Source organism: Melanotaenia boesemani, chromosome 1, assembly GCF_017639745.1.
Source record: "Melanotaenia boesemani isolate fMelBoe1 chromosome 1, fMelBoe1.pri, whole genome shotgun sequence".
Lineage (NCBI taxonomy): Eukaryota > Metazoa > Chordata > Actinopteri > Atheriniformes > Melanotaeniidae > Melanotaenia > Melanotaenia boesemani.
This window is the reverse complement of record NC_055682.1, coordinates 18,759,273-18,786,296: the sequence shown is the minus strand read 5'-3', so window position 1 is coordinate 18,786,296 and position 27,024 is coordinate 18,759,273. Positions and strand designations below refer to the sequence as shown.

Below are 27,024 nucleotides of genomic sequence, written 5' to 3'. Positions count from 1 at the left end.
TGACCTATGGTAAGTTAGCATAAATTAATATTTACAGAATCCTTACTTCAAACTGTTTAGGATCACATACCTCACTTTAAAACATCACTATAAGAGAATTATTTTCATGTATTAATTGCATCTTCAGACTTTTGTTTGTTTGTTTGTTTGTTTCTTGTCCTTGTGTCTACAGTATTATGTTTCCAGACCTGTCAACAAATACCAGGCCCTTTATCAGGTGGCTCCTCTTCAGTGGGTACCTCTTGTAAATGTATATTTAGGATAGAAGAAGGTGATGACACTAATGACCATGATGATGTTGAAGATGATGGGTGAGATAGTTTGGAGATTAGGTGTTGATTAAGGGGTGAGGCAGTGAGATTATCATGATGACAGGGTGGACAGATGACATGGTGTGTTATTTTAAAAGGCTGATTATAGAAGATGTAGTAAATTAGCACCCTTCCACCTGCAGTGGTGTTTATGTCTTTTCCTTCTTCTTCCACATTGGACTATGCTCAGCACTCTGCCATAGGCTGTGTTATCATAACTCCCTGCAGGGAGACAACAGTGTTGCTTAATCAGCTGGAGAGAAGCAGTGAAGAGCTGCATTTAAAGCTGGGTACAGAGCTCTGTAAGTTTGAAGAACAGTGCTGCTTGATAAAGAAATTGATGAACATTTGATCCAATTACAGTAACTTTATTACAGTCTGATAGTGCCACGTAAGGAGTTCTCTATAATTTCCCATGTTGTTCTGGGAAAAGCCAACATTAAAGAATCTATGTGAAACATACATAGTAAAATCAACACAAATCAGCCTTGGCATTGTGACCACCTGTCAACAACTGAGTAAGTCCTCGTCATTCTACCAAAACAGACAGGTGTGATGATGTCCTGCAGTCTCTGGTATTGGGATATTGGCAATTGATCCTTTGGACCCTGAAGCCTGTTGGGTGAGGTCTATGCATCTGGCTTGTTTCCATTAGATGCCATCGGGTTGGTATCCAGGGAGTTTGGAGGATGTGTGAACCCCTCAGACTCTTCGTCATGTTTATTGAGCCCTTCTCTGAGCAGTTTTTATGGACCCATTGCTCTCCTGCTGGGGTAGGCTGCTATTGTGAGGATGTTTTCTTAGGTCATAAGTGCCAAAGCAACATCCATGTGAATGCTAGGATACAGGTTTTCCGAGTGGAACATTAAACTGTAACAAGATGAGCAGTGTTATTCACATTAAGCCTCAGCAGTTTTATTTTTATGGCTGATCAGTATATGAGGAAAGCTTACAGTAAAAGGTGAATTGTATAAAGATAAGTATACACCATGCATCTAAATTAGAGGTAAAATGAGAGAAAAACATTCCTTTCCATCATCAGGTTAATGTAGACAGAGTAATAGCTAAATACCTATGTTGAGTCGACTTTCCCAGATAACCCAGCTAGGAAAAATATGGGAATGTTAATTCATTATTAAAGGCTGCACTCAGGGACTTTCGGTACTCCATGACTAAGTAATGCAAATAAGAAAGACAAATGACCTCATAGCGGTAGTATAAACAAGCACTCTGTCATCTGAAATGGAACAAGACATGAAATTTCAGACAAATCCAGTGGTTATCTGTCATCTGTACTGAGCCAAATTGTGTGTAATTATTTTGTTTCCTAAGTGTTAAGGTAAATAAAATATGTCATCATATTTAGCTACATTTCATGCTAAGCAACTTGATTTACACTTCACACTTTTGTACGGTTACATCATCATTTTTCAGATTGTGGGCATTTAGAAGTTTATATGCTTTTCTTGCTTTACAAAAACATGCTTGTTTCAGGATTTTTAACACTTGTTATATTTGGAATCTGAGTACATTTAAACATGTATGCACCTTATTATAATTGGCCTTAGCACACCAGTGTACTGATCCTTCATCTCTTGTCTTGCAGAGTGCAGCAATGGAGGAAACTGTCATATGGGAACAGCACACAGTGACCCTTCACAGGGTAAGTGTTTACAGCTCTTTAATCCACTCTTCCCTGTCTGTTCTTGTGTCTCCTCTCTGCCTGTCTTTGACAGGGTGCTCTTCACTTTTTCCTCCTTGCTCCTATCTGTCTTCTGTCCATCCCTGTCTCTTCTCTTTCTGTGCAAAAAAGGTCCAGCTGTAACAGCAGGATGTGTGCTAGTGAAACAATAGTCAGGGAATCCAGATGGCAGGAAACAAGGCTAAGGAAGACAAAAATCAGCATCCACTTCCTTACTACTTCATTTCATTTTCTTCCTGTTGGCAAGATATTATTCTCCTTAATACAACTCCAGGAAAAGAAGGAGAGCATGGATTTGTATTCCATTTGCTTTTTGTTCTGTTATTATTAGAAATTAGACCTCCTAACTTAAGTTAATTTAGGAAAATATACCACTCACTCACCCCAGTGGCACAATAAGCATCATTAGGTTAACTATCAAACTATTTAAATAATATTCCCCTACTAATGAAGAAGCTTACTCACTGTTTTAGTGTATGCTGGATTTCTGAATATGCTTTGCTCTGAGACAATAAACTCTACTTAGTTGATGCTGCTGTATTGTGGGATTGTAGAGAGCACCTGTCTAGACTGGCCTGCTCACTCTAATCTAATTAACAGCAGCTTTATTGAGGCTGAAGGAGCAGCCTAGTGTGACCTGCGGTTCTCAGCCTTGCAGCTTTCCTCTAATGTTTTGGTTGTGAGATTAACTATTTACTTCACATGGCATGATCCCTTGAGTCTGTCTTTTGCAAAGGCAAAAATACAGCAGTCCTCAAACCCCTACAGATGCCTCTTAGAAAATTAGCAAGGCTGCAAATGCATAGCTTTGTTGTTAACAGTAATTTCCTTAATCTTCTAAAACTCTCCCTCATGGCACAGAAGTGTTTATCACAAGCCCCTGCCTAATTTGAACATTTAATTTTGTTTTAGTATTTTTGGTGTATCAGTCAGTCTTGTCTCTGTTTCTTTGTGTTTAGGCTCCTGGATTTGGGTTTGGCATTGCCATCTCAGGTGGGCGAGACAACCCTCATTTCCAGAGTGGAGAGACGTCCATTGTGATATCTGATGTGCTGAAAGGAGGTCCTGCAGAGGGTCTGCTACAGTAAGTTGGAGCAACATGAGCGTTAGTTCTATTTTATAATGAAACAATGCGTTCATTTTTCCTTAGCCCCATCTCAGAATTCATATAAAGAACTTATACTTTTAAAAATGATTCTTTCTTCTTTTAGAGAAAATGATCGAGTTGTGATGGTCAATGCAGTCTCTATGGACAATGTGGAGCATGCATACGCTGTTCAGCAACTTCGCAAGAGTGGCAAAAATGCAAAGATAGTAAGTTCAACATAAAATATCTTACAAAAAAGATATCTTACAAAACATAGTGACTCATGTTTGTGCAGAAAGTCATATTAATCAATGAGATTTCATTGAATATTTGGCACCATTAATATATAATATCTTACATTTAAGATGCAAATGAAAATCTAACCTTTGCCCCTTATACCACCAAACTTCACTTCTCCAAGACTATTCGTCGGAAAAGGAAAGTACAAATCCCAGTTTCGCGGCCTGGAGACAGGGAGACGATGTCTGAGCATGAAGAGGAAGACAGTGAGGATGATGATGGTTATGAGCACCACAGTGGTCGTGGTGGGCAAAGTGCCTACGGAGGTGCAAGTGGAGGTACCAGCAGGCGCCATGATCGTGAACGTAGCAGCAGCGGGAGGCGGGATCACAGTGCCTCGCGGGAGAGGAGTGTCTCTCCACGATCTGATCGCCGATCACAAGCCTCCTCTGCTCCACCCAAGCCTGCCAAGGTCACCCTCGTCAAGTCGCGCAAAAATGAAGGTGAGCCTTAAGATGTCTCAGCATCTGAAAGGATGGTTAAAGAACTAGAACAGATATTTAATTTTTCTCAGAAGAATGTAAAAACGAAGGATTTTCACATGGACCAGTCTGTTAATCTTGTTTTCTGAAAATTGAGATGATAATGGTCAAATAAATAATTTCTGTTAATCTCTTTGTTGTTTTTATCACCCATGAAAACAGAATATGGACTGCGGCTAGCCAGCCACATCTTTGTGAAAGACATCTCTCCGGAGAGCCTTGCTGCAAGAGATGGAAACATCCGGGAGGGAGACGTTGTTCTTAAGGTCAAAGAAAAGACAGGACTTTTTGCATGTTTTAAAACTTACAGGAATATCAGTTATTAGGATGAGCATAAAAGATTCATTTTTTAAGTAATGATCATGTCTGTTCTGCCAAATTGTTAATTAATTAAGATCATGGCAGAGCAAAAGGGTATCAGGTCTCTTTTTAACTGAAATTTTATCCCAGGCTGTGATCAAAAAAACATAGCTTCAAGCGTGAGGTCACAGTTAACTAGTATGCAGACTCACCAACAAGAATACCACACTTTCCTTTATTCCTTTTATATTTCCCCACACTCAGTCTGTGAATGAATGAATTATCTTTTCTTAAAAATGCACAGGAAATCCACTTTATTTATTTTTTGTTTTAGAGGATAGACATACTGTAGTTGAAATATGGATGCATGACAGAAACTAATCTACAGCAACATAAAATTTTGTTGTACTTAAATCAGTGTAGCATATCATATTTCTTTTAACTCCTTGTGTCTGTGACAACACTAAAAGCATTGTTAGCTTAACCATTCTGTGCTTTTAAAACATTCAAAAGCATTTATACACCATAGAAAACATGTTGTAGAGGTAGTGTGGCAGTTTAGTTCTTGTGCTGAACGGCTCCTTTTCCTCTGGCAGATCAATGGCACTGTTACAGAGAACCTCTCACTGATAGATGCTAAGAAGCTGATTGAGAGATCGAAGGGCAAGCTTAAAATGGTGGTCCAGAGAGATGAACGAGCCACACTGCTCAACATTCCTGACCTTGATGACAGCATCCCATCAGCCAATAACTCTGACAGAGATGGTGAGACAAGCAACATGTAACATTGTTGTGTGTGTGATGCAGCTACTAATGGGTTTTAAAAGGTGCAACTGTATTTTTTTTGTACTCTCCAAAAGAGAAATCTAAAACATTTTAAGCACTAAGAGGAGATAATTGTAGGCAGGCCTGTTATTATTTATCTCATTTTGATTTTGTTTTGGTTCAGATCATTGATTAAAGGCTGATACACACTTATTTTCACAGACATTTCAGAGATCCATTCACTGACATCAGACCATTCCAATCGATCCCTTGGGAGAGGTCGATCACGTTCACCCGACAGGCCCGAAATGTCGGACCACCTCCGTCACTCACCTCGGCAGATAAGCAATGGCAGGTAGGTGAAGCGCACAAACATACTCACCTGACTGCAAATCTGGTAATGGGGCAAAGCTGTCACACATGACACATCCATACTCCCACCCACTCCATACATCATGTTCACACCCACAGGTGAGTGGGTGCTGAGTAAGCACATTGCAGCAAGAAGGCATCAATCAATATATGGAGACATAACATGCATAAACCATCACGCTCCCTGTGGAGCCATCAATGAGTTTCAGTAGTGACTTTCTTTGGGACAGAATGAGGCAAGAGAGGAGGGATTGATCCATCTACTGCTGGTGTATGAACTTGTTTTGAAAGTGTATGAGAATGCAAACCTGTGCACGTTTAATAGTACACACAGTCATGCTTTTTTTAAACTCTTTGATATTTATTACCAACATATATTCTGTAGTAAATATCAGGATCATCTCTTTCTCCTCTTCCTTTCCTTACTGCCAAGTTGGAGCTTTCTGTAAGTTGTCCTTGTAGTGTAGAGACTGCTTTGCTTTTCATAGCTGACACACAGAAGGAAAAATGACATCTCAGTCGGGATGGTGCTTGGACTTTAAACAGGGTGAGGTAACAAGCCTATGAGGACTGATGCAGTTGATAATAGGTCTTGAAAATGAAACTGACCTGCAATAATTCTATTATCAGCAGCAACGAGAAAAGACGGTGTATGTTAACCTTTTCTTTAAAGAGTTCACAGAATTTTTTCAATGCTGTTAAGAGGTGTGTATTAAAGCAGGGCTTTCAAAAACTATCAATGCCCAACATAACCTAAGCTGTTTCTTTATGCTGGCATGAGCCTTGAGTTGCAGGTGAAATAGGTCACCATAACTAAAACTAAAACAAAGACAATAAAGAATATCAATATTGTTCAAAGCCAGATAAAAAAAATCAACCATAGATGTTATTCCTGAGATGGCTGATAGTCATTGCTGACTTATATGGCAAGTTGTCAACTAGAGCAGGTGCACGAAGTCAAACGTAAACTGCTAAATGCAGTAGCCTTACCTAAACTACTTGGACACGCAAAGTAGAACACCTATGGGTTTAGGTCAGAATGCTTGCTTACTATGATGCTGCTTTTCAAAGTGGCTTTTTAGTTGCTTGTCAGTCATAGTTTTTGAGTAGATTAACCTTGAGTGCAGCCATGGCATTAGATGGTAAATTGTGTCAGATTGTGGATTTACTGTACTTGTTTCAATGCAGGAAAAGGGCACAACTGTACAGATTGCTTCCAGTTTAGGCGACTCTGTCCCTCTAACAACAAGGCCTGTGTGTTTGTTTTGTTCCCTTTGCACTACTAGGTATTGGTTTCTTCAGTCCTGCTTGTGCTTTAATCATTGTTAAATTCACAAGAGTTTTTTTGTTTTTATTTTTTTATACATCATGTAATGCTGTCGGCAAATCTGTTAAGCCAGGGGTGCCCAAGTCTGGTCCTCGAGATCGACCATCCTGCAACTTTTAGATGCAACCCTTCTCCAACACACCTGAATCCAATGACTTGCTTGTTACTAGGCCTCTGCAGAGCTGAATGACATGCAGATGGCATCTGATTGAAGTGTGTTGGAGAAGGGTTGCATCTAAAATTTGCAGGACCGAACTTGGGCACCCCTGTGTTAAGCATTGTAATTGTAACATATTAGAAGTGAGACTTGTTTCTCGTGTGATTTTGATGTAGGAACTGCAACTAGACTATGATGTAAAGGACTGTTGTTTCTATCTCCTCGTTTCAGAGGGGTAAAAAGGGAATTTGACATACTTCCCACAGTGCTTTGGCCCAGACCAGATGGTGGGCTGAACCTGATTGGCTAAAGGGCTTTGGGGCATTCCTCTCCTCAGGGCAGAGCACTGGTCCATGTTTTTAATACAGCAGATCATCAAAAAAAGTCCATCATCAGATTTCTGTAAGTGAGCTTGGATATACTGTGTAACTAGGCACAAGCCTTCCTGTGTTGTGTATTAGGATAAAATCATCTTAACAGGGGTCATGGTTCAGCTTACAGACACATTTGTGTAAGTAACTCTTTTTTTTCTCCCAAAATATGTAGCAGTTTCCGTCGTTTTGCTTCATTTTCAGCTTTTTACTTTGTGAGGGTGAAATTCTGTTAGTTTTTCACGAAGATCTTTGTAACTACTCAATTTTGTTGAGTCAGATTTTTTTTAAGTAGGATTGCTTTCAGTGTAAAGAGACTGATCTTACTGTGCATCTCCTTCTCTCCTTTACACTCTCTTTCTCACTTATATGCTTTCTTTTGCCTGTACCCATACGATCAAAATGTGTGAGGGGATGAAACAGAGGGTTCTGTCAAACAGCGTTTGTCATTGTGACTCCTTCTTTAGCACCACGCTGCTGCAAAGAGCAGAAGATGTAGGCCACACCACTCTCCCCCTTTCTGTTCTTTATTCTTGCTCTGTTTGTCCCTCTTTTCCCCCTCATTCTCACTCAGTTTCTTTCATTCATTATACACACGCACACAGTGTTTCAATTATGTTACGTGTCCTCAGGATGCAGCTCACTCGTTTACCTTTCTCCCTGCACAGCAGCTCTATTCTGTAGTGCTGGTTCATTCTGTTGTATAAAATTGTAAAGGTAAAATTAATTTGTAAAACTGCAATGTAATGAGAACTACTGGATGAATTCAGGGGCCTACAAAAAGCCAAACTGATGGGAAAATGTTGAAAGTGGGCACTGCAGCTGTACAGCTGTCCATTTTGACCCAGTTTGTCAGTTATTTGTGTATAAAAGGAATTGTACGTAGCACCTTTATGTTTGTCTCAATGAGAGAAGTTGGGTAATCTCACTGGTGGCACAATCTGCACCTCCGTGTTGTTGCTCAGAAGCTTTTGAATACAGCTCAAGTGTGGCAGGAGTTATGTGATTAGATTGGAATTTAACCATTGTTTTAAGCTGCAGTGCTTTCTATTCCGTAACCTGCCAGACTTGAGCACACATTTTTTTTTCCTGATTTATTTTATTCAGGTTAAACAGGATCTTTGACTGGAAAGTATCCTGCCTGAGTCTGATTTTTCTTTTCTTTTTTTTCTGTGGTTTTACTGGCAAGGTTAAAGGATGGACTGTAAAAATGAAAGCTTTTATCAATCCCTGTCATTTGGAATACATATTAAGCCCTGTTTAGCTTTCTTAGCTTCTATTGAACTTAAATAGTTTCTGGTTCAGATATTTTTATCTCACCTTATGACTGCACATACAACATCACTTTAAGTTTCCCCATTCAAGGAAACACCACTTTGAACTGGTCTTGAATGTGCAGGGTCTTTTTGACCAAGCAGCACATCCTTCTTTTAATTGCTTATTGTCTTTTCTTTCAATTTTTTTCCCACATGCCCTGTGACGTAGTCTGTGTTCCATGCAGTTTCCTTTTGGGTTTGTTTTCTTTCTTCCTGGTAATGTTAGCAAAGGGCAAAACTACTAAACAGGACATACATGCACATCTGTACACACTGAAAAAATGTTGCAGTCATTTAAGGCATGCTGTCATGTAAAGTGTTACTGCTAGTCCTCTCGTACTGGCTTGTTTTTGTTTTTTAATTAATATAAATAATTGCAGCCATCGAAGTCGAGATGAGGATCACATGATCAAACCAGGGGCCATATCTACACCACTGAAAAGCTCTGATGATGGTGTGCTGTCTCAGGCCAGTGACCAGGCCAGCTCCAGTGACAAACAGTTACCTCCTCTACCCGGTAAAGAAACCCCTCTATGTCATCATTGGAAATTATTATAGTCTCTAATGTTCATCTAAATGTGTTCCACCTTATACATTTCTCTCATCTTACAGCCATCTCATCTGTGGTCTTATTTACTTTACATGTTGACACATCCCTTTTAGTTTTAACATTTGTAGTGAATATTTCTGAGAAATATTCTGAGAAAATATGATTTTATGATATTACAGTAACGATAATCAATAATTTTTTGCAGAACCAAAGCCTGTTTATGCACAGTCTGGTCAGCCTGACGTGGACCTGCCTGTAAGCCCATCTGATGCACCTGTGCCCAGCGCTGCTCATGATGACAGCATTCTCAGGTAAATGTTCCAACAACCTGAGAGCAAATGTGAACATCAGCAGCATGGTCAATTGAGTGCTCATATTATTCACTTTAATAATGGAATGCTGTGCTCGCTTGAACTGCTGAAATTCTTCTGAGTCTTTTAGAATGATTGTTTTTAAATCCATGATTTGCTGACCTTTATCTTTGGCTCTGTTTGTCTAACTTTGTTTTCCTGCAGGCCAAGTATGAAGCTGGTCAAGTTCAAGAAGGGAGAAAGTGTGGGTCTGCGGTTAGCAGGAGGGAACGACGTGGGAATTTTTGTGGCAGGAGTTTTGGAGGACAGTCCAGCAGCTAAGGAGGGGCTAGAGGAGGGAGACCAAATTCTCAGGGTATGGCTGCATTCCTATCTTCTCAGCAATATGCCTTTCTTTTCTTCATTTTTATTTAAACAAAACAACAAAAACATATTATAATCTCAAATTTTCTTCACAAAGTATTAATTATAACTTTTTCCATGTCACATGAATGATGTGGGAAGAGTATTTGGTGTTACTGTCAAAAGAAACAAGACATGGCTTCCTACTCTGTCTTGGAACTGGTAAAACTGTTTTTCATGGTCACAATAGATATACTTCTATGTAAAGAGTTCTTGGGAATACAGCACAATTTATGTCAGTTTATGAGTCATTCCCTGGCTCTGCTTCATTTCAAAACTCCCCTTGTTTTCCAGTGTGAAGACACAATAGTGGCCGTTCTTACATTGTGACCTTCGAACAGTTGACTGTTTGTGTCTCTGAACACTAGTGTAATTTTGTTGGTGGGATGATGGAAACCCTCTTGATGTCAGTGTTGGATCCATTCATCCACTCTTTATATTGCAGCGTTACACCTGCTGTTAGACTGACCAGTTCAACTTATACCACACAACTGTGGTCAAGTTTTTAACTCAACACTTTTTTCATGAAACTAATATTTAAAAACAGCTCATTAAATAAACAAATCTATCGATATTGTTATCTCCTTACATAAAAATGTCCTACATTTCTCCCGCTCTACACTCTAGACATCCTTTTGTGCCTTTGTATGCTCCCCAACTGTACAAACACATCTTAGAGACTTCCATGACATTGTTTTCCAGCCTTAGGTGGTTTCCCTTTGGTCACGGTGTGCTAGAGGAGATAAAGACGTCAAGCCCTTCTGTTTCTGGAAAGAATGAAGGTGTCTTTTGAGGTTCATTGACCCTGTCCATGTGTTTCTGATTCCCCCGCTGCCCCTCAAGCAAAGTCAATAAACAGCATTTATTGTGTTTAGGTCAGCAGCAGGAGACCAGGCCTGGAGGCTGCTTGGTTGGATGAGAAATACCTTCAGTGCTTCAGTTGAGATGTTTTAACTTTTAATTGAACAAAAACTCAAGTTTCCACAACTTTGGAAACTTATCATTTTGTTCCACTAAAACTAGAAATGGGAGCAGAGAACATTTAAATCCAGTATATTGCAGTAATTCTTGTGAGCATTTATCTATGATTTTTTTAAGCCATTTTTCTATTAGCAGCAAGTTGTCAGACTCCCAATAGTCCTCCAGCAGCTTTGTGATTTCACTTCTTCTGCTTCTGTAGGTGAATAATGTGGACTTTGCTAATATTATTCGGGAGGAGGCTGTGCTCTTTCTGCTGGATCTTCCAAGAGGAGAAGAAGTTACCATTCTGGCTCAAAAGAAAAAAGATGGTGAGCTGTGTTTTGTTTTAAATGCCTTGGCACTCAGCTTCAAAACCTGCACAGTTACATTCTAATAATCAGTTTTTTTATCCTTCTGTTTAAGTGTACCGGAGGATAGTGGAATCAGACGTGGGAGACTCCTTCTATATTCGTACACATTTTGAATATGAAAAAGAGTCTCCATATGGACTAAGCTTTAACAAGGGGGAGGTGTTCCGAGTAGTAGATACACTGTACAATGGCAAATTAGGCTCCTGGCTTGCTATTCGTATTGGGAAGAGCCATCAAGAAGTGGAGAGAGGCATAATTCCCAACAAGAACAGGTAAACAATTTGTTAGGTCACACCTTTTAATTCTTGAAAAGCTTGTTCTGGGACTTAATGAATGAGCAACGTGCAGTTGATCAGAGAGTATCAAGGGACATTCAAGTGAAGATTATTTGTATTTACTCATTATTTCTACTACATTTCGCACATTAATCCTAATTTATATTCCTTTACAATGTATTTCTGGAAAACATCAGTGTTATAGTGTTTTATAAACAGGGTTTTTTTTATATGATTATCTTAACATTATTTGTGTAAGATAAAACACTGTGGTTTGAAGTTTGGGAGGATTTGGTGAGGGCTAAAGGTTGGAGGATTTAATATAAACTGTGATCTGGCCAACTGTGTTTAGGTCTATCTGAACAGCCTCTGGTAGTTTTATAGAGATCCTTCCGTGTCTGCTGAAAAAAAAAAAGCTTTCCACTTTCTTTTTCAAATTTCTTTTTATTACATACGTCCAGCTTTATGAGATACACCCCAGCCTCTCTGCTGAGTTAACCCTGTCAAAACATATTTTTAGAATTTTAGTGATTTTGAATTATTCAAAGTCACTTACCCTTACTCACCTTACCTCTCATCCCTGTTGGTTTCCAGTCATTCTAAATGTAAATGACATTGACCCCTGTGCAGTGATTTAATCACATAAATTATAGGAAACTGATACTAACTAGATGGCCTCAATATATGAAAATCCATGTAGTGTGTATTCATAAATCTGGATATCTGTCAATTGGTTTAAAAAGTGGCCTTGTCATTTTACTTTGAAATATTAGCTTGTGCTCAGTTTTACAGCTTAGAGTATCTGATGGAGCCTCATTGAAATCTGCATACAAACGTAACTGAGTATGACTGTTACTTGTTTGCAGATGGTAGGCAGATGTTAACATATTTAGGCTCTCCATATTTTAAATATTAAACTATCAATCTAATTTATCATCAGCCTCATACCACAAATACCTTTATTTCACATAAAATTCTTTTAGACATCAACAGCATGTTGTCACTTGCAGCGCCAAAGACCTTCTGTGACTCAGTTCTAGATGAGGGATTTGCAATTACAGCACCAGCATCTTGCTGTGCCTACTCTGAACAGCAGGGATTCAGATGCTTAACATCTGAACTATTTAATGGTGTACAGTTTTGAGTGAAATCTCCAAAGTTGACCTTACATGCACTCTTCCCTGTCCAGGGCTGAACAACTATCCAGTGTGCAGTACACCCTTCCTAAAACACCAGGAGGTGACAGAGCAGACTTCTGGAGATTCCGAGGCTTGCGAAGTTCCAAGAGGAATTTGCGGAAAAGCAGGGAGGACCTGTCAGCCCAGCCAGTTCAGACCAAATTCCCTGCCTATGAGAGAGTTGTGCTGAGGGAAGGTAAGAATGCAGAATCCAAGCCAGCTACAATAATACATTTATACACTTCTGTGTATGTTTATCATACGTTTCCCAGACTTTATTGTAAAATTAAGAAACGGACAGGTTTCTTACAGCTAAAAAATGCAGGTTTTGTCCTTTATTTTGTGAGGCAGAATTACCTAAGGGGTGGTTTAAAAATTTCCAAAATCCATGAGTTAATGTAAACTTAAGAGCATGGCATAAATAGATGTGTTTTAGATGTGATGATGAATTTTTTCACTTTGCTCCTCTGACCATCAGTACTTAATTCTGTATATGACTGTACATTTTAATGAACATTCATCTGTGCATTGAACATATCAACAATTATCAGTTAATGTATATAACATGCAAATTCTACTTGATATGATTTTGCTGAATTACAGCTGGGTTCCTGAGGCCTGTGGTTATCTTTGGGCCGATAGCAGACGTCGCCAGAGAGAAACTGGCCAGGGAGGAGCCAGACATTTTTGAATTAGCAAGTAAGTGTTGAAGCATACGTCTTATTTATTTAAACATTTATGTTTTGTGTAGTGTGCTTCTGTGTGTCTTGGTTTGAGACCAAACTCTTAATTTAGTCTGTACTGCTAAAACTGTAATCTCAGCATCAAGTACTCTTATTAGTGGTTAGTAGTTAATATAGAACTCACTGTTGGGACTGTGTCTTTATTATCTTCCTCACATTTTAAATAAAATCCAAATGTTGCTCTGTGCCCTTACAGTGACTGACATGCTGTTTGAAGCCACTGTAATGCTTTAAAAAAGGTCATATTCAGGATGTTTATGAATTTGCTTCTGGGAAGTGTTTTTTTTTAACTTGGATATATTTGATTTGATTCAGGGTTCTGTATTGTTCCGTATTTAACCAAGTTTTTCACTTCAAGAAAATTTGAGGAGCAATAATGTAACAGTAATGACATATTTACTTTGAGTAGAGACATTCATCAGGCAATACTGTTGCTTGGGAATGTCTTTTCCTTGTCTTGTCCTTATAATGTGCTGCTTCTGTGAGGACTGACACAACATTCTGTTAACAAACAAAATGATTACAAATCTGATTAAACACAGCAACTTTAGTAGTCAGTCATTTGTGAAAATGTAACTCTGCAGTGTTATAGACTAGAAATTTAAAATATTTAACTGACAATTGATAGTAGTAAAATAATATTATTGAACAATTTAATGAATTTTAGAATGATTGACTCAATATTAGGGTCCTTCCTACTTTTCAAATTTAGACATTGGAGGTGTTGAATTTAATAATTTCTAAGATGCATCGTGATACGGACGAGCAACAGACATAATCGATTATAACGTTATATATAATGTAATGCATATACTGCCACTGCATGCGTGTGTGGCGTGATCTAGCCTGCTGCAACAGCTCGACAGATCCAAGGCTGAATCTGTTTAAGCAAATATACAGAAAACACATAAGTATCTCACTGGAAACACGTTCATTGTCTCAGGGAAATCACATAAAATTACACATAAAAATGTATAAAAGCTGACAAGTTAGCTTAAGGCTAACATCTATGAAAAATACCATTGGCAAGCTACTGGTTAGCATGCACGAACGGATTAAAGGGATGTAAACAACGTTTTCTATCAACAAATGTTTACCAAAATTCTCTGTGTTCACTTACAAATTCACTAGAATACTTACAGGCAAATGTGTTCTACCCATAAAGGAGAGCATGAAAAACATAACTTCCATATTCTGTCTGAACTGACTTCCTTCAGTCTTTATTTCTTAATAGATTAATATTTCACTAAGAATCTTTAAAGGCAAAAATATGGGATAAATCTTAGATAGAAAATCCTTGGAAAAAAAAAATCATAGTTCTTCACGAGGCTCAGAACAACTTTACAAAACTATAGCTCTTGTTAGATAGTCCCTGTTTATCTTAGAATGCTTTTTATAGGTCAGTCAAGTTGTTTTATGTTTTATTCTTTTTTCCTTCTGTTTATTTCTCATTTCCAGACTCCAAACACTGAGCTAAATATTTATTTTAATTTTAATCCTCATCCACCTCCTCTTATGTTGGGAAATTGCAAGCATCATAAATGTGTGGTTTTCATTTTAACACTTGCATTTCAGTAACTGGAAGTGCACAACCACACATGCCAGAGCAACCCAAAACACATTCAGCACACACCCACAAATAAAGTGTTTCCATTCCTTGATGTTTATTTGCACAACTCCAGTGATGTTTATGTGACTGTATTTTCTTTTCAGAAACACAGCAACAACAAGGAGGAGAAAGTATGTCACTTAGTGAATCAGATTTTATTTGTTTTATTTGACTCAGTGAATGGCAGATAATCTATATAAAAGTGTTTGGTGGCTAGTTCCCTATTCTGTTTATGTTTAAACAACAGCCATTGCTTGGTTAATGCATACAGGGGGGTAACACTAAATTTAATATGGTCATCACATCTTGCAGTAACTCACTTCTCATTACAATCCTGCTATGACAACAAGCAAAACTTAATGGAAACATGAGACTTAAGAAAAGTAATATCATACTGACACACAGCCAAATTTCCACAGACACTGAGATGAATTTGAGACTTTTGTGGGAAGGAAGTCTTGTCCTAAAATTGGATTTCACTCTAAAAAAGGCTGTTATGTATTCTAACGGTGAAAATAAATCAATTTAAGGCTTGAAAAAAAATCTTACATGGCATTCACTTAAGAAGACATTTAGCAAGTTGTCAGCATTGATCAACAAGCACTTTGTCTGTGGAATTGTGCATGTTTTGGATTTAATGAAAATGCAGCTGATGTGAAGAATGAACTTTTGTCTGCTGTTCTACATTCTGCGTAGTTCCAGTATTTACGTGCTTGTGTGTCATTGTGATATCTTCTGTTGTCCTTAGTGGAGATTAGCCAATGTTAATGAATGTGAATAAAAAAAATGATATTTTTCTGCATACAGAAATAAACCTACATTAAATTCAGTGTTATTCCCCTTCTTAATTAAGACTTCATCATATATAATGACAACAGCAAGGCTGCATGTTGAGCTGTGCAAAAATAACTTGTAGTAAAGGTGAGGGACAGATCTTATAAAGTCTGACAATCCACCGTTTACTATTAAAAGGAGTAATGAATGACAACCATTACAAGACTAGCTGTCTTGACTTTTATACTTAGTTTTTAATGGAAATTTTGCCCTTTTTTCACCTTGTTTGTATATAAATAAAATCACACTTAATGTTAAACCAAATTTGAGAGCAGATCAATATAACATTAACATAACTCTTTAAGTTGACATCTGCTCACCCTTTGAATCTTTATTATTAATAGCATCCCAATATTGTAAATGATATCTGTAGACCCCATCTTTATATTTTAGCAAACCATTAAATTGTGGATTGATGGGAAAATAAACTTGGAAAAAATTAAGCATATATGAAAAATGAACTAAGTGTATGGGAATGCACATATGCCAAAATAATCATCAGTGTTTGTAGTAAATCCATGGGCAGAGTAAAATTGGGTTCAAGTAAGTGCACAAACAAAAAATTAATAAAGCCACTATGTGATCATAATTTTTATTTTATGCAACAAAGTTTCAGACAACAGAGAAACATGAGCTGGCGCTACAACTGTGTGGTGTTATTTTCAGTTTTGATGACAGATCATGTAATGAATTGTACATAATACATTTGTTTGTATGTCTCCATCACGGTTTTGTTAATGCAGTGATGGAATACTAATGTCTCAGTCACGATTTAAAAATAAATTAAGTTGTAGAAAAACGGACAATATATCCCAATGTTTACTGTTAAATATTCCTGCATATGCTTGAACCTCTGCATGCATGGCTATATTTAATGTGCTATTTCTTAAACTCCATATGATACCTATGACAGGTGTTTCCAGATTCCAGATCCTATTAGAAATTAAGCCAAGCCTCATGATGTGTTTGAGTCCTTACTATACTGAACATCCTAGTGAGATGACTGTCCTCTTTTGAACCTTGTGTTTCTAGGCAGGAAACCATTGCTTATCTTTGTTTGAATTGTAAACCCCTCTTCACATCCTTGCTTAAATCCCCAAGGTTTTACAATGACACCGTACTCTCATTAATCCCTCCTGCTCTTGTATGTGCATATTTAATGTCAATGTTCCTCACGTAACACATTTCCTGCACTGTAATTTAAACTGCTACTTGCACACACATATTTCATTAAACACTGACTCTCATTCCCTAATCCCACCCAAAATACCTAATGACTGTTTGCATGAATTGGCTGCTGTCCTCATTTTGTATGTATTATCTGGCCGTTTTCATAAACGTACACTTGTCCTCTCCTATACAGAGATTATTGTTCTTTATTTAACTGCTCTATTTATGGGAGTCGACAACTGCACACTACAAAGATGTCTAATTGGGGCACAGCCTGCGTTTATTGGTGTTGGTCTCTTGTGTTGATGTGATGCAGTGACTGTCCATTTGTCTTTCATAGAGAGCGAACCAAGGGATGCTGGAACTGACCAGAAAAACTCTGGCATCATTCGCCTACACACCATTAAACAGATCATTGACAGAGTGAGTAAAACTAAAAGCACACAAATAGGACAGACATGCAGGTATCTTTTGATGGATTTGTTTTGGTAATAAAAAGATGGTAACAGCACTATAATATTTATAACTCACTGCTGCCCTCTGGTGTGTTGCACTCTTTAGCACTATTGGGTGTCTCAACCTTAACAATGCATTCATTTCAGGGTCATTTTAAAAAAATCCAACTTAATTTGCAAAGACCAAGATTTACTGCATTCAGAATGTTGAAAGAAATGAATGAATTTTATTGAACTGAAGGTACTGCGTCTTTAACATGTCTTATCTTTACACTGTTGAAAGCTCAGTATATGAACAATCAATATGTTTTTCTTGTTCTCTGCACAAACAGGACAAACATGCAGTTCTGGACATCACTCCTAATGCAGTGGACCGTCTGAACTACGCCCAGTGGTATCCAATTGTCGTGTTTCTCAACCCAGACACCAAGCAAGGTGTCAAGAACATGAGGACTCGACTCTGCCCAGATTCTAGGAAGAGCGCAAGGAAGCTTTATGAACGAGCTCTCAAATTAAGAAAGAACAACCACCACCTCTTCACCAGTGAGTGACTTCTCCAGTGGAAGGGGCGTATTTTGCCCTAAGATTTTCTCCTAAGCCAGTATTTTCTGGGGCAGAACTTGGGACCATAACATGGAGTTGTTGCACTCTTTAATTTTGTTACTAGTCATACCCTGATTCATGACTGCTTTTCATACAGTTCACACTTTAATTTGGATGAGTGGACATGAAGAATCACTACTCTTTAAGAGTTTAGGGGAAAAAAATAATGGCTATCTAGAAAAATACTTGAGGCATTGTAGCAAAGAAGTCCTAAATTCATGTGGCATGTGGTCAGTGACACTTTTTTCTGGGGATGCTGAGGCGTTGATGTCAGCACATCAACTGAGAAATGGCTGAGCCAGGACCCTTACAATTTAACCCAACGAGTCTTTCGGGGGGTAGCCCTGTTTTGCATTCAACTGACAGTTTAAGACTGCAGTTTTGGAGGTTGCTGCCACCCTGGACTTGATGTGCCTGGCCTTGTGCTATCCTTACAAGCTTGTTGAGACAGTCCCCAGGTCCCTTTCTAGGCACACACTCCCTGTCAAGGATTGTGCTGTAACCTCAGTAACCCCTGTTGACGAGAGATTGATAGGCCTTAGAGTGCTTTTCTCTTTGCTCACATTCGGTCTTTGCACTTTGCATCAAAAATACTGCTCAGATTCCTCTTTCCAAGCACCCACCGTGCAGTGAGATAAATGTTTACCTCTGCTGTTTCATCTTTTTATTACAGAAATGTTTAAATATGTTCTGCTTAATGACATTATGAAATGACCATTTTAGCCAGTTTGAAATTTTTATTTTATTGCTTGCATAAGATGAACAAGTAATACATAAGACCAGAATGTTTCCAGGAACTTATCCCAAACATTTCCTCTTGCCTACCATTTTTCATTAAGAGAAACTATCTTAACTTTTTTTTTCCAAGCAGTGTTATAATTTTCACACTTGAAATATTTAAAAGTGGCAGATTATTTATAGATCAATGTGAATGCCACAAGCTTTCATTTGTAATGATATAGATGACATAATTCCTTAACTGATATTATTCATTAATTTTACTTTTTTTATTTTTTGCCGTCCTCTCTCTGTGCATTCAGCAACCATTAATTTGAACAGTATGAATGACGGTTGGTTTGGAGCACTGAAAGAAATTATCCAGCAGCAACAGAACCAGCTGGTGTGGGTCTCAGAAGGCAAGGTAAGCACAAACACACATAAGCAGCAGTTTAGACTGGTATTTAGTTGGATCTTACTTCTCTCATTTTATTTGTTTTTTTTTTTTTTTTTTTTTTTTCTCCTCAGGCTGATGGAGCAGCTGAGGATGATCTGGACATCCATGACGATCGCCTTTCCTACCTGTCGGCACCAGGTAGCGAGTATTCCATGTACAGCACTGACAGTCGCCACACCTCTGACTACGAGGACACTGACACGGAAGGAGGAGCTTACACTGACCAGGAGCTGGATGAAACGCTGAATGATGATGTGGGTCCACCTACGGAGCCGGCCATCACCCGCTCCTCCGAGCCTGTCCGTGATGATCCACCTGTCATCCAGGAGCCTCCCGGCTATGCTGGCTTCCAGCACACTGTACAACCAGACCCCTTGAACCGCATCGACCCAGCTGGGTTCAAGGCACCAGCGCCTCAGCAGGTAGCGTTTCTGAGAGCTGTACGTCTCCCCTGTTGTCTGGAGGACGTGGTGTGCGTTAGAAGGGTTTTCTGGAGGCGCTATTGAAGGCACTTCTTTCTTTTTACAGTTACTCTATCTACTATTACAAAACAATATCAGTGAGAAATTGCAAACCTCTTTGGTCAGGTATTTATCATAATTTATATATATATATATATATATATAAATATATACAGATTTATTTTATCTATTTATTCCTGTGTGTTCGCTGATTGATGTTTGTTAGTGTGGTGTTTATTTATTTTTCACTTTTGAAAACGAGAAGATCTTGACAAGTTTTACTGTTACTGTTTTACTCTGTACTAATACAAGCTGTCTTAGCAGTCTGATTGTTGCTATGGGAGGAAAAAAAAACACGTATGTTTGTTTGTGTCTTTACCAATACTCACCTATGTGCACTTGTTCTACCTATAATTGGGACAATGACAATACGACACCAGAAAGTATTATGTGCATGTTGGAAGTGCCAGTGTTAATCCAGTGTACTTGTGAAATGTATTCATCAATACTAGATTGGCAGTTGTGATATCCAAATCAAAGCGTTTGTCGTCTAATGATGTGTTAATGAACATTAAAAGAGAAAGAACGACTTACTGTACTGTAACCGTAGAATTAAAATCATATTAGTATTCTTAAACAATGAAAACTTGTCCTGCTGCTAATTCCTAATCCTCACATGCCTTTGGTCAATATACAGCCACTGTTTAAAGTGGAGCTGGGTTGTTTGTACAGTGTAGGTTGCAGTTACAGATGAGGAGCAGACCGTTGTAGGAGGGCGAAGAACATGGTAGCACTTGTTAGAACTGCACCATAGTGTGTCAACGCGTGTTATTAAACATTTCTGAACCACTTCACAGAAAGCAGAAGCCGCAGCCACCCCTAGCATCTCCCAGCAGCCTGAGCCCCTTGCTGAGGCAGCGCCTCCTGCTGTCGACGTTACAGTAAAAACTGTAGGGGCTCTGAGCCCTGATGAGGCTCCTGCAGCTCCTTACAGCAAGCCAAGCCCCATCCAAGAGGCTGGCTCACTTAGGAGGCCTACCCCTGAGCTAGCCTCTCAGAGCATCACACCAGAACCTCTACAGACTGGACTGGCCAGTTCAGAACCAAAGGTATCCATCTGATCGTCATTGGATGCTTCGTGACCTGGCTCGGCTCGGCTCGGCTCAGCTCGGTCTGACCCAGCTGATCTTCTGTGCTACTGCTGCCTGTCTACCTATTTCCTACTGCCACGCTTCTCTCTCTGTCTCCTTTTTTGCCCTGCATGTCTGCTGACCACAGTGCTACTGAGAAGAGACAGAGATGTGTGTTTTGTATGTGTGTAAGAGTGTGTATGTGCCAGCAACTTCTGGTAAACAACAGTGGGCTTGGAGACAGGGCCTGTGCAGATATGCCTATATGTTGAAGAGCACTGGAAATCATGCAGCTCTCACTGTTGCTTATCCTCTTTGCATGGCTGCGACATGTTTGCCTCATTCTTTGTTAACTACTAGAAATATATCTGTTTGTTTATTTATCAGTGCAGACTGAATAGATCATGTCCTTGTAAAAGTAGCCATTCACTTTCCAGCCAATTCATCTCTATTTTCCCATTAATTTAACTACATGTAACATCTGGCCGTGTAACATTTAAACAGATGTTCTTGAGATGTGGATGGTTAGTTTATGGTTACTTCTCAAATAAAACTAAAGTTTTTTTTTTTTTTTTTTGTACAAGTGCGTGTATTGTATAATATTATTGTGGATATTTGTTTCTTAACAGTTGCACCAAGATAGTGGGTGACATTTTTTTTGTGAGTGCACATGCAGACAGGCATTTTTTATGTGTGAAGAAACCACAAACTATTCATCAAACTCTTTTAAGAAGGTCGTCAGTATAGTCTCTCATGCTATGTGTTCTAGATTTCATCTTCAGAAACAAGAAAAATGGATCCCACTTTTTTGTTGTAGCTTTTAAAAACTTTTTTTTTCCCTTTTTTTTATTTCAGTGTTTCATTTGCAGTTGCAGTGGCACATCGTGATGTTTTCAAGCTGCAACCTTTGGCTGTGCTGCAATTTTTTGGTCAAAAATATATTCTGACTGACTAGTAATCCCGCCCTCTCAGTTTCTCTATTTCAGGTCTTTCTCTCTTGTTTCCTCTTCTGCTATTAATTTCATGGACTTTTTTAATGTTTCATTTTTTAACTCAGTGTTGCTTGTCCAGTTTTATTTAAGTTTGTGTAACATTTTAGTATGGTCTGTACAGATCTAATTAGTTTTCTTTGTTGTGTATTTGTTTGGTAGATTTTTCAGAAGGATCCCTATGGCACAGACAACACGGGGAGAGTCAGTGACAGCATGAAGCCTAAGACTTACAGTCCACAGCAGGCCTATCACCCTGACCAGCAGCCATACAGAGATTATGACCATCCACCCAGCCGCTATGATGTCAGCAGTGGAGGGGGTTTCCCAGAAACAAAGTACCGGAACTATGATCATAACCCACCCTATGAGAACAGTGTGCCTCACTATGACCAGCAGCAGTGGAACCCCTACAGCCAGCCACACTCTTCTGCCAATTCCCAGGCCTATGATCTCCGTTTGCCTTACGGTGATGACCTTGACCCCCAGTACACCCCTCCTCTACGCTACGATGAGCCCCCACCTCAAACATATGAGGGACGGCCTCGCTACGGTAAACCAACAGGTCAAGCCCCTTCTCCAGGGTCTGATCTGCACTACAACCAAGATTCTCACCTGAGCACTTACCCCCCAGCTGCCCGCTCCCCAGAACCGGCTCCGCAGCGAGCCACATATAACCAGGGGCCAGCATCACAACAGAAAGGCTACAAACCTCAGCAGTATGACCCTACTCCTCTGAACTCTGAAACCAGCCTCACACCTCCCCCTAAAGCAGAAACACCCTCACCTTCCCCTGCAGATGCTCCAAAAACTGCATCTGACAGAGATGACCATCAGGAGGATGACCCTGCCATGCGGCCACAGTCAGTTCTGACAAGGGTCAAGATGTTTGAAAACAAGCGCTCTGTGTCCATGGACCGAGCCAGAGATGCAGGAGATTTATCTGGAAACAGGGTAATGTATTTTGCTTTTTACATGGCTACAATTCAATCTTATACAGAAGTGGCTTAACTTGTACTTAGTTTTTTGTGTTTGTTTGTTTTATTTTCATCTGTTTATATTTTATATTTGTATTTGACTTTTTGAGAAAGTAGGATATTGCATTGACAGAACATTCATAGCTTGTGACCTACTCATCTTTTGTTCTGTTTTTACAACTTTAGGCAGCTGAATTACCCTTGAAAGCAGGGGGAGTAATCCCTAAAGCAAATTCTCTGAGCAACCTTGATCAAGAGAAGACCTTTAGGTAAGGCTTTAGTTATACTACTGTTATGGTACTTACATAAACAACATTTTCATGCAATCATTAATTTTTCTTCCCTTACCTTTTGGCAATTTCTTAATGTAAACATTTTTTTCCCTGTTTTACTTTAAAAAAAAAAACTCCTGTTTTGTGTTTCCCTTTCATTCTGTTACACAAATCCAGAGCTCCAGAGCCTCAAAAGCTACAGTCCAAGGTGGCTGATGATATTGTGCGTTCCAACCATTACGACCCTGATGAAGATGAGGACTACTACAGGAAACAGCTGTCTTACTTTGACAGACTTCAAGCTAGCACTGGCAAACCCCAGCCACAAGCACAAACAAGTCACAGTTTCCCCAGGTGATGCTCAGTCCTCCTGACATCCCTATGCAGTGTTTGCTGGGATGTCTTTGTCTTTTCCTCCTATAGGTTTACATAATTAATCCACCCTTTGTTCCAGTTCATGTTTTTATGTCTTTGTCATTTCTACTTTGAATCTCAAATTTGGTCCTGTAATCCCATGTTATAGGACAGAGTCAATGGACAAACCAAGTCCAGTGGAGAAAAAATATGAACCAGTTCCCCAGGTGACACCATCTCTGCCACCAGCCACACTGCCTAAACCCTCACCTGAAGGTAAAATGTACAACTTTGTCTCAAAAGAATTAGTATTTAGGATTCTGTCTACACAATTTCCTACAATGCACATCCATCCATCCACATGGCTATTTAGTGATACACACTGACCGCTGTGGTTCTTCCACAGCCAAGCCTCCTGCCCGAGAGGACACTGTCCAGACCAATTTTCTGCCTCACAAGAGTTTCCCTGAGAAGTCTCCAGTTAATGGCACAAGTGAACAACCTCCAAAGACAGTTCCCACCGCTGGGGCTCCATCCAGCTACAACCGCTTTGTTCCTAAGCCCTACACCACCTCTGCCAGGCCTTTTGCACGCATGTTTGATAGCCCTAAATTCAACCACAACCTGTTGCCCAATGACAAGCCTGAGAGTGCTCCAAAGGTAAGCAAAGTTTGGCCAGAACTCATACATGTGAATTAGATTTATAATGATGCAAAGGTGTTTAGTAAGATAAAGATCAAATCAGAGAATGATGCTGTCAGTGTAAGCGTTGTCTTTAGTTTTAAACTCTAGAGAAAAATACAAAAAAAAGGTTAATAATTTTTGGAAATTTCTCTTCGGTTCTCTCTCCTTTTTCCTACAGTTCTTACTTACAGTTTTAACACTAAAGTCACACAAGTGTTCTTTTTTTTTTTTGTTTGTTTTTACGAGTACACCCAGTAAAACCCAAAATCTTGTTGAAGTGTGTACTTGATTCTGACATGCACAAATTTCTCAAGTCGCAGAATATATTTAACCTTGATCTGTTTGGAACAGGGCCGGAGCTCCAGTCCAGTGAAAACTCAGGCGCCTCCACAGTCACAAAACACAGACCATGACAGTGGCCTGGACACTTTCACACGTACCATGGATCATCGCCCCAAGTACCAGCAGAACAACGTCAACGCTGTGCCCAAAGCCATCCCTGTCAGGTAACAAACTCCATCTGAGTCAAGATTAAACCAGTGCTTTCCCTTTGAGTGTGTCAGAGGGAATGTATCTGTCTTTCAGCCCCAGTGCCCTGGATGATGATGATGATGAAGACGAGGGCCACACAGTGGTTGCAACAGCCCGTGGTATCTTCAACTGTAACGGTGGCGTTCTGAGCTCCATTGAGACAGGTGTCAGCATAATTATCCCACAGGGTGCCATTCCTGACGGTGTGGAGCAAGAGATCTACTTCAAGGTCTGTCGAGACAACAGCATCCTGCCACCACTCGACAAGGAGAAAGGTAACTTGTCAAAGATGGAGGGGTGAGAGGAGACAAAGGTTTTTTGCTATTACAAAGGAAAGGATGTATGATGTATTTTTAACTGTCAGTCTGTTTAGTAGGTGTTGAGATAAAATGTTATCTCAACATTGAATATAAAGACAACAAAAAACAGTCCAAAGTTGTGCTCCCCTTTATGTTTTGCATGTCAGTGCTACATTTAACTGCACAATTACATAAAATTACATGCTCTTTACTTTGCAATACTTTGTGATATTTAAAAAGTAAGTTTTGCATCGTGTTACAATAGTTTGTATTCTCTCATACTCACAGTAAAGGCTGTTACGTAATCCGCGATTAGTGAGAACTTTTTTTCTTGTTCTCAAGGCCACGAGGACAAAATGGCATCATTTTGCTCTCGCAGACGTGGTTGGGGAGAGCTTGAGGCTTCTTCTTGACACACCATCCAATAAGAACTTTGTTTTCGTGGGGCTCCGAGAAGTATTGTATGATTGGTCAGACATTTGAGGTGGGCGTAGTTAATGTGGAAAAGAATGAATCGTAGAGTTGTGGCTTCCACATTTCCCCTGATGCGAGGCTGAGGATAGCTTTAATGAGGATAGCTTTAAACAGCTGATCAAGGTGGTGTTAAAATAAATGTATACAACACATGTGGCATTTAAAGACACTGACACCCCCCAACCCCCACTCCCGCCGTAATTCTCGTTACGTCGCGGACGAAGCTTCTCATGGAGTATGGACGAAGTATAAGAGGCTGAGCTGTTTGACACTACAGGGCTACTCAATTCGGTCCTACGAGGGCCGCAATCCAGCAGGTTTTCAATGTATTCCATGTATTGTGTGTTGGTAATGGGTATTATTGAGGCACTGTAGGTAGTGTCAACAATCACTGTATCCAGCCACAGCTTCATGCATAACAGTCAGGTGGACCAGCTGCAGCTGAGGTAACAACCAATAGCTGGATGCTGTTGCAAATCAGCCTTTTAGAATGAGAAATGGGCACTAACACATGATGTAAAGTGTCACATCATCTCTGCTTTCTGTACTGTCTCTGTACTGGCAAATAGTTTCCATTAACTCGTAAATTATAACTGTATTAGACCAAGACATGGAATTTATTATGGTGCAAAATGAGATGAGAGTCTCATACTCTGATATGAATATATATGTTTCCCGAATTCAATAGCATACAAAAGATGAACATTTTACAAAAGTTAAACAACTGACATGTAAAATAAGTGTCAGAAAAGCCATTGACTGAGTTTTTAATTCTGCTCTGTGTTACTTTTTCTAGGAGAGACTCTGCTCAGCCCTCTGGTGATGTGTGGACCTCATGGCCTCAAGTTTTTAAAGCCTGTGGAGCTGCGCTTACCTCACTGTGCGTCAATGACCCCTGATGGTTGGTCTTTTGCTCTAAAATCCTCCGACTCCTCGTCGGGTACGCTTTGGTCTCTCTGTTCTTTCCTGGGTCGTTTGGGCTGGCTGTGTGACAAACTGAGGGTTTTGGGTCACTGTATTGCAGCTTTTATCCCTAGTTTTGGTTCTCCTCTTCATCACTAAATTATGCTTTTAAAAATTCCAGCTATATATTGTGTTTACTGAGAATCAATCTAGGGGGAAAATCTGCACTTTTTTTTCCATAATTATGGCTTTAGATTTATTCATTCTTGTGATTTATACTGGCTAACTCACCGCACAATATCTCATTTGCTGTATCACTGTTTTTCTTTGTATCACCAAGCTTCATCACTTTAACTTACTCTAAATGCAGCATTTTTCTCTTGGTTTCTCTGAGCCATCTTAAGTTTTTCTCATATTACTTAACATGCATGCACTGGATGCTTGGCCGCACACTCATTGAATTTCATCAGATAGATAGAGCGCACGCTTCTCTTCTCAGAGTAATTTTTCTCACATAGCCACCCAAATCCTGACCTGAAGAACAAACAGCTCTTATAGATCTTCTGGAAATTAGGACACTGCCATAACCAACAACCCCTGTCATTATCCAGCATAAACATCAAAAGTTGCACAAAGACATCTTGTTTTCCTGTCAAAATGTGGGCCTCTAAATTTAGCTTCTTTCTTCCAAAGGGTTTATTTTTTGACAGTAGCTTTCAGGTGTGAGTAAATTAACTCTTTTTTCTAATCAGTTTATTTATATAGTTTTTTTTCAGAATCAATCTCTTATCTGAACAAAGTTTGTGAAATTGGATCAGGGAAAGA

General features: G+C 39.3%; 1 protein-coding gene across 12 annotated transcripts in view; it reads left to right on the top strand.

Moving 5' to 3' along the window:
- The window catches only part of tjp1a (tight junction protein 1a), a 100,370-nt gene that overhangs the window by 68,810 nt on the left and 4,536 nt on the right, over positions 1-27,024 (top strand). For 4 of the 12 annotated variants that reach the window (XM_041992592.1, XM_041992658.1, XM_041992643.1 and 1 more), the window contains 28 exons: positions 1,918-1,974; positions 2,973-3,097; positions 3,225-3,327; positions 3,522-3,843; positions 4,045-4,148; positions 4,779-4,947; positions 5,170-5,302; positions 8,871-9,007; positions 9,246-9,351; positions 9,556-9,706; positions 10,934-11,042; positions 11,137-11,356; positions 12,549-12,733; positions 13,141-13,236; positions 14,994-15,020; positions 17,234-17,316; positions 17,681-17,891; positions 18,992-19,092; positions 19,197-19,547; positions 20,444-20,695; positions 21,868-22,659; positions 22,869-22,951; positions 23,132-23,308; positions 23,478-23,584; positions 23,715-23,968; positions 24,344-24,498; positions 24,578-24,798; positions 26,093-26,236. In XM_041992592.1, coding sequence (XP_041848526.1) covers positions 1,918-1,974; positions 2,973-3,097; positions 3,225-3,327; positions 3,522-3,843; positions 4,045-4,148; positions 4,779-4,947; positions 5,170-5,302; positions 8,871-9,007; positions 9,246-9,351; positions 9,556-9,706; positions 10,934-11,042; positions 11,137-11,356; positions 12,549-12,733; positions 13,141-13,236; positions 14,994-15,020; positions 17,234-17,316; positions 17,681-17,891; positions 18,992-19,092; positions 19,197-19,547; positions 20,444-20,695; positions 21,868-22,659; positions 22,869-22,951; positions 23,132-23,308; positions 23,478-23,584; positions 23,715-23,968; positions 24,344-24,498; positions 24,578-24,798; positions 26,093-26,236 — 4,975 coding nt within the window. The remainder of the gene's footprint in view (positions 1-1,917; positions 1,975-2,972; positions 3,098-3,224; positions 3,328-3,521; positions 3,844-4,044; positions 4,149-4,778; positions 4,948-5,169; positions 5,303-8,870; positions 9,008-9,245; positions 9,352-9,555; positions 9,707-10,933; positions 11,043-11,136; positions 11,357-12,548; positions 12,734-13,140; positions 13,237-14,993; positions 15,021-17,233; positions 17,317-17,680; positions 17,892-18,991; positions 19,093-19,196; positions 19,548-20,443; positions 20,696-21,867; positions 22,660-22,868; positions 22,952-23,131; positions 23,309-23,477; positions 23,585-23,714; positions 23,969-24,343; positions 24,499-24,577; positions 24,799-26,092; positions 26,237-27,024) is intronic. The other 8 variants (XM_041992619.1, XM_041992610.1, XM_041992601.1 and 5 more) reach the window with 8 other exon arrangements.